This window comes from Marmota marmota, unplaced genomic scaffold (genome assembly GCF_001458135.2).
Source record: "Marmota marmota marmota unplaced genomic scaffold, marMar, whole genome shotgun sequence".
NCBI classification, from domain to species: domain Eukaryota; kingdom Metazoa; phylum Chordata; class Mammalia; order Rodentia; family Sciuridae; genus Marmota; species Marmota marmota.
In genome coordinates, this window is record NW_025999944.1 from 10,760,515 (window position 1) to 10,775,520 (window position 15,006).

Consider the following 15,006-nt stretch of genomic DNA (forward strand, 5'->3'; position numbering starts at 1 on the left):
TACCAGGGATTGAACTCAGGGACACTCAACCGCTGAGCCACATCTCCGGCCCTATTTTGTATTTTATTTAGAGACAGGGTCTCACTGAGTAGCTTAGCGCCTTGCTTTTGTGGAGGCTGGCTTTGAACTCATGATCCTCCTGCCTCAACCTCTTGAGCCACTGGGATTGCAGCCATGTGCCACCACACCCTGCTTGTTGTTATTTCTTTAGTGCCAATACTGCATTTCCTCTGGCAGTTAATATTGATGAGACTAATATTATCTAACTCGGACTTAATCGCAGGTTTGTATCCAAGTATGTTTCCTGTGGCAGATGTGATCCTAATATAGTATAGGTAAATTACATGCAACAATGATCAGTCAGGCAGAATCTAGATATAAATAACCCTTGATAAATCCTTATCATTTTAATGTATACTTTTGTTAGACAATATATTTAAAGGCTTCTCTTAATAGCAGAATGAGACCTAGTTAACTATCCAAATGAAGAACTGCCTGAGCCCATGTATAGGGTCTAATTTCTTATTTTATTTTTAAGCTTGAAGTAGGTAATAAAATCTGTTCTTCACTTACTGCTCCATAGAGTTGCTCAGAAAACAGGTCCAACTTATGAACCTCAGAAGTGTGGTAGACACATGCTTCTCTCTGGCAGTCTGGTGCACACTGTGCAGCTTTGGTCTTGCTCGGTGTCTTGACAACCAGAGTCAAATGGATAAGGGGAAGGGGGCAAGCCATCTCTGTGTGCTGGCCCTGGAGCCTCACAGCTGAAACTGTCAGGCCTTTGTGTCTTTGTGGAAAACGTGGAACTAGAGGAGCACTAAAAAATAATGGTGCATCCCAAGAAGTTCTTGAATCAAAAACTCATCAGCTAGCTACCATCAGCATCTACATCCATGTCATGCTTTTATTTCTAAAATTTGTCTTATTCTGGACATGTAGAACATATTCAAAATACATTGTCTACTAGATAAGGGAAATTTTATTTTGTCCTCTGTTCCTTCTTCCCAATCATGTCCAGCAAGTGTTTATTCGGTGTGTGCTTTTAGCAAACAGAAGCAAAGGCCTTACCTTCATGTGACTGCATCTAGTGTGTGGGGGCAAAGGGGCAATAAACAAAGTTGGTTGGTTGGTTGGTTGGTTTTTAAAGTAAAATATAAGACTGTTAAATGGGAAGAAGTGCTAAGGAGAAACTAAAATGGCAAAAGGCTAAGCGTAGGTGCTGGGATTTTAGATTTGGAAGGCCTTGATGTAGAGGTGACCTTCGGATGAGGGGGTGAAGGACAGGAGGGCTGAGACCTGTGGACTTTATGGAGGCTGGCTTTGAACTTTGGGCAGAGAGAAAGCAAGTACCAGAGTCCCGCAGGAGGAGTGTGTCCCCACACTCGAGGACAGCCAGGAGGCAGAACCACTGGCAAAGAGCGAGTCCAGAGAGAGCACTAAGAGATCAGGCCAGAAACGTGGGGCACTGGGGGCGGGGGGGCACTTGGCAGAAATGAGATTTTATGCACCATTTTAAGGATTTGAGGTTGAGAAGATTTTCAAGATGAGAAGCTATTAGAGTACCTTGAACAGAGATAGCACACACTGTCTTACATTTTAAGAGATCCCTGTCTCTTGAGAAGACTCTGCAAGGAGGGCCAAAAGGGAGCAGAGGAGTCAGGCAGCTGTTGCAATAATCCAGGCATAGCATGACAGTGCTCGGTGCAGGCAGGAGTGGTGCAGGTGATGAGGAATGACAGGACAGAGTAGGACTCGCTCAAACAATAATGCATGTTAGAGAAAGCACAGAAGTTTCTAAAATAACCACATTTCCTTCTTCATGATTTAAAAATGATCTCTAGTTTGCTTCCTATAGTCTAGAATTCCAATCATTAACCTTAAACTGCTATGGAGCTCTGATTTTTGTTTAGCTCAAAGAATCTCTTAGAAACATCCTAGGGAAGGACTGAGAGACTTGTACTCCAGCCATGGAAGCAAATGATACAAAATTATCAATGGGGATAATAAAGTCCTCATTGATTTAATATTCATTATGTAACCACAGTGTGGCTCATAATGAAGTAATGTCCATAAATAACTTGTTGAACATTCAGAGAAAATCCTAACAGAGCTGCACCACACTAAAGCTGGTTAACCAGCTGATTTTTTCCTAAATAAAATCAAGACAGGAGTTGCATGTGCAACTCACTTGGGACTTACTGTTGAGACCAAGCGAGGTGTTGACTTTTATATTAGTTACGAATGCCTTAGGGTCTGGGGCTGTAGCTCGGTGGCAGAGTGCTTGCCTAGCACATGTGAAGCACTGGGTTCAATCCTCAGCTGCACCACCTAAAATAAATAAAAATATTTTTTAAATCAATCCAGATTTTAAGAAAGAATGTTTGGGAATGCAAACAATGGAAAATTTGACCAAGTAGTTAAACAGTGTAAAGATTCTTCTCACTTAAGAAAAACCAGGTGTTGGTAATTGGCTCCTTATCATTGCCATTGAGGGAGGATGTACAGTCTTTCTAAATTTCTAATCTTTCTCAGGCACATTGGCTTTTCAGTTTTGGTGCTTATCATTTCTTGGTCTCAAAACAGCTAACAAAGCTCCAGGCGTTTTGTCTACTCCCTTTACCATGATAGCAGTAGCTACTTTCACAGAAGCACCCTTGTCAGTGGTCACAGCTGGGCCCCGTGGCTGCAGGGGAGCCTGGCAGAGCTGGCAAGGGTCACCACCACATCTGGTTTAAACCATGTTTCCTCCCACATCGCAGGCCACAGTGACAACCTACATTTTAAAAAGAAAGTAAGTCATAATTTCTTTAGCATGGGGAAGAGGCTGTTAGGGAAGCAACAGCATCTGCCTTAACATCCATAAGCTTCTTTGGTCAAAGTTGACCATTTGAACATCGATCATCAAGTTTTTTAGGCTCTGATACATCGATACATCGGACCTTTAAAAAGTACTTTAAAACACACACACACTCTGTCTCTCTCTCTCACACACAGAGAGAGAAAAGGGGGAGAGAGAGAGAGAGGCTTTAAAACGTTGTTTTAGGCAAAGATTTTTTTGGACATGACCCCATTAATACAGGCAACAAAAGCAAAAATTGGCAAATGGGATTATATCACACTGACGAGCTTCTGCACAGCCCAGGAAACAATCTACAGAGTGAATAAACAGCCTTCAGAATGAGAGAAGATATTTGCAAACCATTCATCTGACAAGGGATTAACATCCAGAATATGTAAGAAACTCAACTAGACAGCAAAAAAAAAAAAAAAATCCAACTAGAAAATGGGCAATAGGGGAGGATTGGAGATGGGGGTGCGGGGGGGGGTGGGAAGGAGAATGGGGAAAATGGGAAAATGACCTGAACAGACCTTACAGATGACCAACAAGTATATGAAAAGACGATCAAATCACTGATCATCAGGGAAATACAAATCAAAGCATTAATGAGATACCTGACTCCAGTTAGATAAGAAGACAAAAGATGACAATGCTGGCCAGGATGCAGAGAAAAGGGAGTTCTCATATACTGTTAGTGGGAATGTAAATTCCAACAGCTGTTGGGGCAAAGTGGCAAAGTTCCTCAGAAAACATAGAAATAGAGCTACCATGTATACACCCATACACTACTGGGTGTATATCCAAAGGAAATCACTTGTATATTTATCATAACACCAGTCACATTCATCCAGATAGGGAATCAACATAGGTGTCTATAAATTGATAAATAAAATACAATGTGTATGTATGTGTGGGTACAGTGGAATCTTATGCAACCATAAAAAAGGATGAATCTCTACCATTTGCAGCAACATGGATAAAACTGAAGGGCATTATATTAAGTGAAATAAGTCAAATAAGTCAGGCATAGAAGGGAAAATACTGCCTGTTCTCACTTACGTGTGAACACTGAAAAATTGATCTCAAGAAAGTAGAGAATAGAATAGTGGTTACCAGGCCTGGGAAGGTGGGCGATGGAGATAGGGGAAAGTTAACAATACAGGAGTGGAGCTGGACTAGAGGAGTAACTCCTCACGTTCTCTAGCACAGTAGATAGTGTAACTGTGACAATGAGACCAATAGAACGGTTGAAGAGTAAGAATTTTGAATGTTCCCAGCACTAAGACATGATGAAGTCTGCGGTGAGTTATCCCCATTATTCTGATCTGATCATTACATGCCTTGTGCACGTTGCACACGGTACCTCCTGGATATTTACAATTGCTGTGTCCATAAAAATAATTTTTAAATGATTTACAAATATACCTCCCATTTTATTTTTCCTTACACAGCAGCTGTAACTTGAAACTTAAATTTTACTATTGGTCTTAGGAAAAAAAGGATGAGAATCATGGCTTCTCTGAAAGGAAGGAAGAAGACTGACTTCCCAAAAATGGGATTGTCGTTATGAGAAGTGCTAACCCCCTACACTCCAGAAAGACAGTGGGAACTTACAGTGGGAATCAACAGAGAAAGGGCTTTAAAGTTTCATTCATTCCTGGTGCTTCTCTTGGCCTCACGCAGAGTTGTTTGAATTTACTCAGAGGTGTTCCAAAGCCTCTACAGAAGGGTTCACATATTCAATGAGTCTATAATGGAATCTTATGCAACCACAAAAAAGGATGAATTTCTATCATTTGCAGCAACATGGATAAAACTGGAGGGCATTATAAAATTAAGTGAAATAAGTCAGGCATAGAAGGGAAATACAAGACATGACTGAGGCTAATGGCTGCTGAATTGTATGAGGCTAAAGTAGTGTTTTCCTAAAAGGTTTGAAGAAGCACATTTGGTTGGTATAAGTGAAAACTCGGAGAGGTAAAAAGCAGAACCGTGTTACTGGGTTTGTAGCTGCTGACCCGGAAGCCGTTTTAATCAGAAATGGAGCACAGCCATTTGGAAATTCATAAACTCACATAGGCTTCTTTTTCTTCATTTCTCTTAATGACAGGAGAGCAGTCCTTGTTTTCTAGCCCCCTCACCCTTTCCTCTGCTCTGTCTTGTCTTCTGATCTGATGGCTCATATGCTGCCATGCCCCCGGGCTATACCTTTTATTCCTTGATTGACAAACTGATGGGATCTATTTGACACAATAGCTTCACAGGTGGAATTGTGGAAAATGTGGATCAGATGCCTTTCCTTCATGTATTTTCCAAGTAAATTTTCTCTAGTATCAGACTCTTCCAAAATGAATAGAAAACTGGCCCTATCACCTTCTCTTCTTTTGTCCCCATTCACACCATCTTAATCAACTGCCCTTCATACTCTTTATCATTTAAATGCTTCAGCTCCATGAAATAGTAGCCCTGATCCTGGCTTCCTTAATCTATTTTTAAACTACCTCTAGATCATTTTACTAAATCTTGTTCTTATTGGGAATAGTGCCTTTTTATACTATTTAATCTTGCCACTCAGGCATTTTGGAGAAAGATTAAGTAATGAATTCTGAGAATGAATAGGATTTCAGAACCTTTATGTCCTTTGGATATCATCTAGTTCAATCTCCTGATTTCACAATGCATAGACTGATGTGTGATACTGGTAACCTTCTTTATTAGTAAATGCCCTTTTCGAGTTCTCATGTGGCTTTCTGAGATAATGTTTATAATGTTATTCTTTATTTTGTTAACTTCTATGTCAAAATTGGATCATATATCAGTTATTAAAGGCTTCAGCTACAAATAAAAATACTTAACATTGGCTAAATGATGAATTTTAATATTTTAATTAAGAATCCAGAGAAAGTAGGGGGTCATGGGGTTGGATCAAGCTCTTTGTGTCATCAAGAACATAGGCATTTCTGTCTTTTCGTCACTTCCTCAAGCCTAGCATACAGTGCTTTTGTCTTTATACCTACTGTCCCACATCACAGGGTGTCAGCTGGCAAGAATGAGAGGAAGGGCTAGTACCAGGGTCCTCTCCTCTAAAGCCTGTCCCTGGTACAGAAAGCAGAATTCCTCTCCTAGAAATCCCTAGCAGACGTCTTCGATCTCCTTGGCTAGATGTCACCTGGCCCATCCTAGGTGCAAGCAGGGCTGGGAAGGAAGCTGTGGTGGATTGTATCAGCCTTTGTGATGGGAGAGACACAGGAGAAGAGGGGGTTGAGAAGGGCTTTTGATTGGCCACTGAAGTGTGCCAGACAGAGGTCACTGTGAAACATACATTCATTCCTGTGTCTGTATCTTCATATCCAGAGAGGGAATGTAGCTTACCATCCTGGCAAGCTACATTCTGTTCTGAATTCAGATTGCCTGGGTTCAAATCAAACTTGCATTTCTTGCTTAGTATGGCTTCAAGCTTATCTGCCTTTGTTTTCTTCCCTGTAAAAGGGGATAATAATGCTACCAATTATATGTGATATGCATGAGTAACTGGAAGTCAGCATGGGAGCCAAAATGTAAAAGTCACCAAATCATCAGCCAAAGCTCAGCACCCTGCTTGGAGACCCACCAAGCCCAGAGCAAACATAAGAAACTTGGAGAGGTAGCACTTTGTGCAGTTATTAAAAGTGACATATGCAAGACTGTAATCTAACTGGAAATGTCCCTGAAAGATGTATAGTCTTAACAGAATTTGCCTGTCTTTGTTTGGATGATTTGTAACTGACATGTTCTTTTGTTTAGAAATAAAATACTTTAAGTCTTTGTAAATTCTTCATGTGTGGAGGCAGCATGGTGAAAGACTTATTTTGACTAAAATATATCAAATCAAGAATCTGAGGGGCTGGGGTTGTGGCTCAGCGGTAAAGTGCTTGCCTAGCACGTGCGAGGCCCTGGGTTCGATCCTCAGCACCACATGAAAATAAATAAATAAAATAAAGGTATTGTGTCCAACTACATCTAAAAAATAAATATTTAAAAAAAAAGAATCTGAGGCATTTCTATAAATCACAATATATATGTTGGGGGGGGGGGGCACGCACACACACAAGAACTAAATAAGTGACTTCCATAGAAACAGCGTCAAAAACAGTGGCAGGGCTAGAGGAGAGGAAAGAAGTCTCTGCAGTGTTCTCAATGATTAGAAAAAGGTAATGAGACCCAAGGAAATAAGGGAGCAAGGGATTGTTTGCTAGTATTCAATAAATAGTTGATGAAGGAGAATTTGTTGGATGAGAAAAGCATCTGAAAATAATTTGAAGTCGTGTAGACTTCATGTTTATACTGGTAGCTGCTATTCACAATACCCTGAGAATGAGGTGCGGATAATTCCAGCAAAAAAAGAAAAGGAATGGAGGGAAATCCAGAGCAGCTTCTGGAAAGAGTTGTGGTCCTCTGAGGAGCCTGGAGTAGATTCATCATAGAAGGATCTTCCCTCTAGGTGAGTCTTGGCCAAGTTGGAGTAGGAAAGAGTAACAGCTATATCCCAGCCAGGTTCATACAAGGCCTAGGTCATGTGGAGGAGGCTCCAGTGACTCAAAACCAGAGGTTACAGCCCCCCCAGGGCTGAGATCCTCTGGTGCCTGAGTGCTCAGCATGCACAATTCCTCCATCAAGTAGCCAGTAACCCAGGCCGGCATTCTATCAGAATATGCAGAACAAATGATAGCTAAAATTCTGACATAAAAAATTTCTATCTGAATCAATGAATCAGTCCCGTGGCTGTTGCTGCATGAATTGTGTCATGTCAGAAATGAAGTCGAGCTCCCGGCAGTCGTTCAGGGCAGTTGTTCAGTTCTCTGGGTGGTCCACACGCGAGGTGTGCCGCACGTGCATTGGTGAGCGTGTACTGACTACCCTTCTTCTCCAACTTTCCCTTTAGAAAACCCGTTATGAAATTTACGTCGGCATTCTGAAAGAAGGCGGCAAGGAGCTCCTGAGTCACGATGAAAACGAGGCTGCGGGACTGAAGAAGTCTCACTCGAGTCCTTCATTGAACCCGGAGTCATCCCCAATCACCGCCAAGGTCAAGCGTAATGTGTCAGAGAGGAAGGACCACCGACCTGAAACACCAAGCATTAAGCAAAAAGTTACTTAGGATCCACTCTGCTGCCAGGAAGTGCTGGTCATGGAGCAAAATAGGGTTTTTCAAGATATTTCTGGTAATCCGTGAATATATTAAAAAAAAAAAGTATGTGACTAAATGGTGCATTAGTAACTTTTTATATTGTATATTTTTGTTAGTTTCTGTACAGGTTGTCTTCGCTCTTGATTTCTTTGCTTTAATGATTTTTGCAATTTGATAACTAATGCACCTTTTTTTGTGAGGGGGAGAAGATCGTGATTCCAGAATGAATTACGCATCCCTTCTCCTTTGGTTTTTCTCGTTTGCACTCTGCTCAGTTGTTTTATGTATTCTCAAATCCACTGTTATATTTTTTTTAAGGTTAAAAATTTAATCCATTGTGTAACACTTAACTGGACAAACTTTGTAGTTTAGTAAATTCTAGCCAGAGTTAATATAAGCCTTTATATGTGAAATCTTGCCCAGTCACGGAGGTGAAGTTGAGTCCTCACAGATGCTCAAGTGAGAATTACGATGCTGGGGATCGAGATGTTTCTGTGGGATGCAGCTCTGCGTGCACCCCAGCACTTCTTGCTGAGTTCTGACCCTGCTAGAAGCAGGGGAAGAGGGCATGAAAGGTCACAGGACTGGAGAACCTAGGGACACACATTAGCTTGCTTGAAGTGTGGATTCCCTTCCAGTCAAGCAAGGCAAAGAGGAAGAGAGCCGTCTTGCCACTGAAGGCTGAGGACACATTGATACTAAGCAAATTTTGTTTTCTAAATGATAGTGGCAATTGTTGGCTCTTGGGAGCTGCAGCAGTAGACATGTGTTTGGTCTGCAGGAAATTGTTACCTCACTCCCATAGGGTCTAGACTAGGAATCCAGAATCATCTCTATCGTTGATACCTTTCCATCCAGGAATATATTCTTTTTTGCTCTACATATATATATATATAGGCATGATGTCATCTCCTGGTTGTAAGAATGTTGGGGTTTTCCTTCATAACAGACTAATGTTGAAAATGGAACCCCTTTTGCTCTTTCCTTAGTCAAGACAAAATAATGGAGCAAAAAGCAGCTGCAGCTGTTCAACAGTGGATATAGATTCCCTAAGCTAAATCCGAAAGTGAAGTGTGGATGAATTGTGGTTAGAAAATGGGGGAATCTTCTGATTGCATATGCAGAGTTTCTTAGTTTGTTCTTATGCCAGTCTCTGGACAGCCATTTTATTCTGTCACTGTTAAACTTGCTCCTAAATTTTTTTTAACCTATTTTAAATCATTTCTTTCTGTATACTCAAAATAGTTCTGTTCACCTTACAGTCATGAGCTCGTTCCAGTGACAGTCCCTTTGAAATTCTGGGAGATAAACAGAATATTCTCTTGTAAAGGAACAGAAGGGAGTGAATGTTGAGTCCCCAGTGACATAAAGAACTTTTAGATTTCCACACCTTGAAACTGTTCCCTGAAGCTGTCATCTTCCCAAACCATCCAGCTTCAAAACCGACAGTATCACTTTCCATGTTCTTTTCCCTCCCATAGGAATTTTCTCTACTTTTCCTTAGTTTATTATTGTAGGTACTGGGACCAAAGCATATGCTGCTCTGCATGAATAGCACAGTTCCAGTGGACTAGAGAAAACCTGCTAAGACATCACGGTAGTTTCTAGTGATATATTGTTACAATGTACTCACATTTAGTCACAGGATTATTTATTAATGTTTACTTCCTTCACCTGTGTACATGTGCATATTTGCTGGTGTCCAGAGAAGAGCAACCCTCTCTGAGGTGGCAGTTGCTTGCTTTGTGGTATTTTGCTACACCTTTGAAAAACTGACTCTAACCTGGTTTAGGTAAAAAGCCGTGGCTACATTTATGTTTCAGAACCGTGAAGCAAACACGGTAGTTACCAGTGTGATCCATATACCAGAATCATTTTCGTAGCTTCTGAATCCAAGATTTCCACAAGCAAGTTGTCTTTCCTGCTAGAATCTGAAATATCAGTGTTTGTTTTCTGCCTCAATATTTGTACTAGATGAGGAGAGAGAGGTACCTAGATCCTGTCGTCTATGAACTTCAGTAACTGAAGAGAAATTAGAGTCCCTGACTGGCTTGAATGTGTCTGCCCACCGTGTGTGTCTATGTATATAGGATGTTTGTGTGTTTCACTTAGAGTTTATAATGTACATTGAATGGTACCTTGCTGCAGTATTGGTTATACTTGGTTAGCATTAGCACCACCACAGCATCTTCTGTTAGGAGACTCACTGAGGTTAGCTCCGGGGACTCCGGATACGCTAGTAGGTAACCCCATGACAAGGGCACTTTTGAGGCTGCAGAATGCCACGTTTGCATAGTTTATCTTTAAAAACAATGTGGAGGCTCTTTTGTGAGCCAGGATCTCGTGTGGTGCTGCTGACTGTCTTCAGGGGATGAGCCTAGCGTGCCTCCTCTTCCCTGAGGCCTCTGGAAAGGGCTGTGTTTTCAGTCTCTGTAGCAAGACTGAGAGTTTGTCCCATGGCTGGAAATGGCCCCTGACTTGACTGGATTCCGAGAGTCAGTCTGTAGCCAACCACAGTTTCTTTTGTGATAATTTCTTTCCTGTGGTTTGAAGAAATGGAAGATGTTTCCGTTCACAGTGACTCCCAGCCTGTTGCCCAATTCACGGTACAGGGGAGCTCTTCTCCTCCTCTTCTTTTAAAGGTACTTCCCCAGCCCCCACCCCCACCCTCCCCATACCTCCTGCTCGCCCCTACCTCAGTGCCCAGGACCCTTGGGGTTTCTCTCCATGTGGGAAATCATTATTCCTCATCACATAAATACATTTTATATTAATTCCTACTGTAGAAAATTTTGATAAGGTATCAGAATACCATTGTGATAGTCTTGGTGCAAAGCTGACCATGAAAGTGGCCCATGTATAAAATCTGTGGGGTTGGGGGTTTGCCCCCACCTAACATGCTGGCTCTTATAGGGAGGTGTCAGAGAGTTGTTATCAATCAAAATTAGTTACTGGCACGCAGAGTCCTTATTTTATTGCCAGACCATAGGCATTTCTGTAGTGTTCTTTTTACAAACATCATTGACCTTATTCTAATAATGTCTAATTAGACAATACTTTTGTGCATTTTAATTAATCTTAGTAAAACCAACATGTGTTGGGGGGAAGTCCTGATAAAAATAATTCCTGGATTATTTGAACCTTTTTTTGACTGCTCTTAGGTAAAGAGAAGACATTTTCTCATGCGGCAGTCTTATGCTACTTGTCAGAACCTCTGTGCTTTTGTGGTTACCCTAATCCGGAAGGTGAGGACCATTTCCTAGATAGAGGAGCCATTAGAGAACTAATTCCGGAAGAGGAAAATCTGGTTGGTTTTCAGATTTGTATTCTACCCTGTGGCCAAACCACAGAACTTTGTGAAATTGGGGGAGAATTTACATGACCATCAAGGAAAGAGGCCCTGGGGATGCCTAAGCACCAAATTACACAGAGTCTGGGACTGCTCTGTGCCTGCTCCTGCCTTTATCCTGAGATAAGACAGAGCCTGGCCTGGCCTGCCCGTGGCACCTCTTCTCTTTTTACCTAAACCTTGGCAACTGGAAGGAAATTGACCTTATAGACATCAAGTTCTCTCCTGCCTTCCTGTCAAGGCTGCCTTGGGTTTAGTTTAGTTACTTGCCCTTGGAGTTTGAATTCTTTGGCATTTTTCCTTAGTTATCAGTTAAGCTTATTTTGGCCTCAGTGCAGTAAGTTCCTTTGCTTTGTTAGGCCTAAATCACCACAGTTTGGCTGTGGTGGACTCGAGTTTTTAGCAGGTCTCCAGCTAGTCTCCTTCCTTACCTTTAGCAGAGAACAATACTTTTAGTTTTCAAATGCAGAATTCTTTTTCCAAGTGTAAAACTAGCCCTGAAAAACAGTGAACCAAAGTGGCCTCCTAGCACTTGTCAAAAGATGAGCCTAATTTATGAATGATAGTGCTCAGCTTTGGATTTCTGTAGTGTCTGTTTTCATTTCAGAGCATCTAAGTTAACTCAGAAACAGATCATTCAGAGGCACATGAGCCCCAGGGCCTACCCAGCTCCAAAACTTTCTAGCTTTTTCCCCAGGCCAGGCTGCTGGTCTGCCCCCGGGTCAGCAGATCTCTCTCCAACTCTTCTGACATCTTATGCCATCAGGTCATCTGGAGGACTTTTGAGATCACCACAAAATTATCCCATGATAGATTATTGGTAGTGATAGAGAGGTGCTTTGTCACTGTTTGTCCCCTCAGGATTCCTTTTCGATTTCTCACCCTTAAAAGAAGGATTGAAGTCCATAGGCATTCTCCATTTATATGTATAGGATCCCAGACCCGAGCAGGGGCAGCCTTCTGCTTAGGACAGTAATTGGCCCATTGCATGTAGAGAAAATGTCCTCATGGAGAACGGCAGTAAATACTTGAATCTGCATGACAGTTTGTCGACTTGAATGCAACAGCAAGGAAACATTGCAAGTTAATTGTACATACAAGTAGTTTTCCTTAGGTCTCTCTGGCTCATCCTTTGCAATTTATGCGTGTATCTGTTGTACTACAGGCTTGTGGAAAATATTTGTGTAGACAGTATGTCAGATGTCAAAGAAAATGCTTTCTGTCACCTGCCAACGTTGTATTTGTGGATATTTATAGTTGTATGTATGTACGTGCATCTGTATAGATTGTATATCAATGTGTGGTAAATGTACATCAAAATTATTTTTGTCCTTAATAACCAGTGTAATATGAAAAGCAAGTAAAAACCTCATAGGATTGATTATATGGTACAGTTGTTGAGAGTACATATAGTGGTATTGTTTTATTAAACTTAAATTTAAATAATATTTTGATTAAAATTTTAATGAGACTATAGAAAATTCCATCTTTGAGCTTTGAATAACCGGGGCAAAAATGACTTTGAACTAATTTATGAGTCTATTGACGTGTACAGTGTGCAATACTGAGGGGGTCACTCATTGTAATTTGGGAAATATAGAAAGAAAAGGGGAGGAAGGCAGCCTGTACAGTCTTCGTGACTTTAGCAGTAAGAGCACTTAACCGTAATGTTGAACTGACAATTTTGGGCTTATTACAAAATGTGATGCTTTTCGAGCGCACTTTCTTTATTGTTGTAATTAGTCCAGAAAAAAAATATAGTTTTCAAAATTAAGCAAGTACCCACTATACCATTTATGTACCTGTGTATATCTTAGAATAGATGATACCACTCTCCTGGTGCCGCATCCTTACCCTCTTTAAAGAAATATCACAAACGCTGAAGTATATCAGGGCATCCCAAGATTGGGTACTGTATTCCAGGTTCGTAGGTGCACAAATCAGCAGCTAGTGTCACAGGTGAAAGGACTTTAGGACCAGGTTAAAACTTTATTTAATATTTTTATACTTAGGTCTCTTTTTCCTGCCTCTCCCCAAAGAAGAGCCACTGGCCTTAGTTGTTTGACCTTATTGCTTATATTATAGAGTGTAAATAGATAACTAGAGACTAAAATTTTATTAACCAGCATGTTTGGTGTATTTAAAGCAGCGACTGAGTGTGTCTGAGTGAGTGGCTGAGTGCAGTGTCTTTTGTTTGAACACGCTGCCTCATGTCTTTGTATCTGATGCAGAGAATTGGAATTGTGGGGAGGGAGATAAATCTCCAGCTCCAGGCTGCAGTAGTGTGTTGGTAGGTACACTTGAGTTTTTTATTATTATTAACTCTACAGTCTCAAACTATTTTTGCAAATATATTTCCTAATTTGTTCTTGACGTGCAGTGGACTGGCTCTCCAATTGATCGGCAGGGTCTTAGTTCTGCAAGAGAATTTCCTTGTAAGAATTATTTGTGATTTTCGAAAAAAAAAAAACAAAACAGCCATTTGATTCAGAAATCATATAGAAAAGGAGTAGTAGAAATAAAAAGTTTTATTTTGGGCCTTAGTCATTTGAACTGTTTGGATTTTAATGCAAAGCCATGGAGGTTACATATCCAAGTAACTATTTGACATGGGTAATATCCACTCTATAGAGAGTATATATGCACATTGAATTTTAATGCTATTAGGATACTATTTGTAAGCTTTAGGAATAAGCATAATTAGACCAAATGAAGTGGAGGGGGTGAAGTGGCTGCCTTCTGTGGGGTAGCCATTGCATGTGTTCAGTCTTCTGCTCCTAAGAGATTCAGAACCCATTTATTGGTCCCCTTAGGTATATAAGGGGAAAGTGGATACATCTGGGACCTCATCTGTGTACACCTGCTTGGACACAAGCACACACAGTGAATGTTTTAAGTGATAAAAACATAAGACCTTAAGACACACCAGGCCAGAGTGCTTTAGAGAGGTAAGGAACAAAGAGGGAGGAAGCCGCACCACAAATGCTCTCCAAGCACCAGGGAGGAATCGGAGCTCTAGTGTCTGACTCTGAGATGCACTGCATCTGTAACAGAGAACAGGGTCATGTGTTACATCCTTCCTGGTGGGTGGGCCACCAACATTCCTGTAGGTCACAAGCAGCAGCAGCTCTCCAGCTCTCCTCAGCAGCCTGGGTGAAAAGCCGGCATGCACCACTTTCCAGCATGGCCAAGCTGCTTGCTCTGCAGATCGTTCCATTGAGCAAGAAGCACAAATGGAGAAGCCACCAAGCATGTAGCCTAGGAGCAGTAGATGAGGAGTGTCTGCCCTCGTCTCCACGCTGTATTGGTGAGAGCCTGCATTGAGGATGGAAATGGGAAGGAACCTAGCAAAAACACATTTCCCTTTGCAGGGTGGAGAGCTGAGCTCTCATAGTATTATTAAAATAAGCACCTTAACTTCAATTCCTGAAAACATTGGTTAATGGAGAGAATTTTGGAGTTTCACTTAGTATTTCCTCATCAATCTGCGAAAGTCTTTGGATGCTCCTAGAAGAGTCCCAGCCACAAGGCTCAATGAAGGACCACACTGCAGGTCTGAGGCTCACCGCTCTGAACCCTGAATCCCAGGGTACTGCAGAGGGTGACATGTGCCCTCTCTGGAGCTTCTCCCCTGGCCTTCCACTCCACTTG

The 15,006-nt window shown here is 41.4% G+C and overlaps 1 protein-coding gene across 6 annotated transcripts in view; it reads left to right on the plus strand.

Annotated features, from left to right (window-relative positions):
• Positions 1-14,755, plus strand: part of Psd3 (pleckstrin and Sec7 domain containing 3) — a 567,268-nt gene extending 552,513 nt beyond the window's left edge. For all 6 annotated transcript variants that reach the window (XM_048801652.1, XM_048801653.1, XM_048801654.1 and 3 more), the window contains one exon: positions 7,761-14,755. In XM_048801652.1, coding sequence (XP_048657609.1) covers positions 7,761-7,976 — 216 coding nt within the window. In that variant the 3' untranslated portion in view covers positions 7,977-14,755. The remainder of the gene's footprint in view (positions 1-7,760) is intronic.
• Positions 14,756-15,006: the final 251 nt, after the last annotated feature.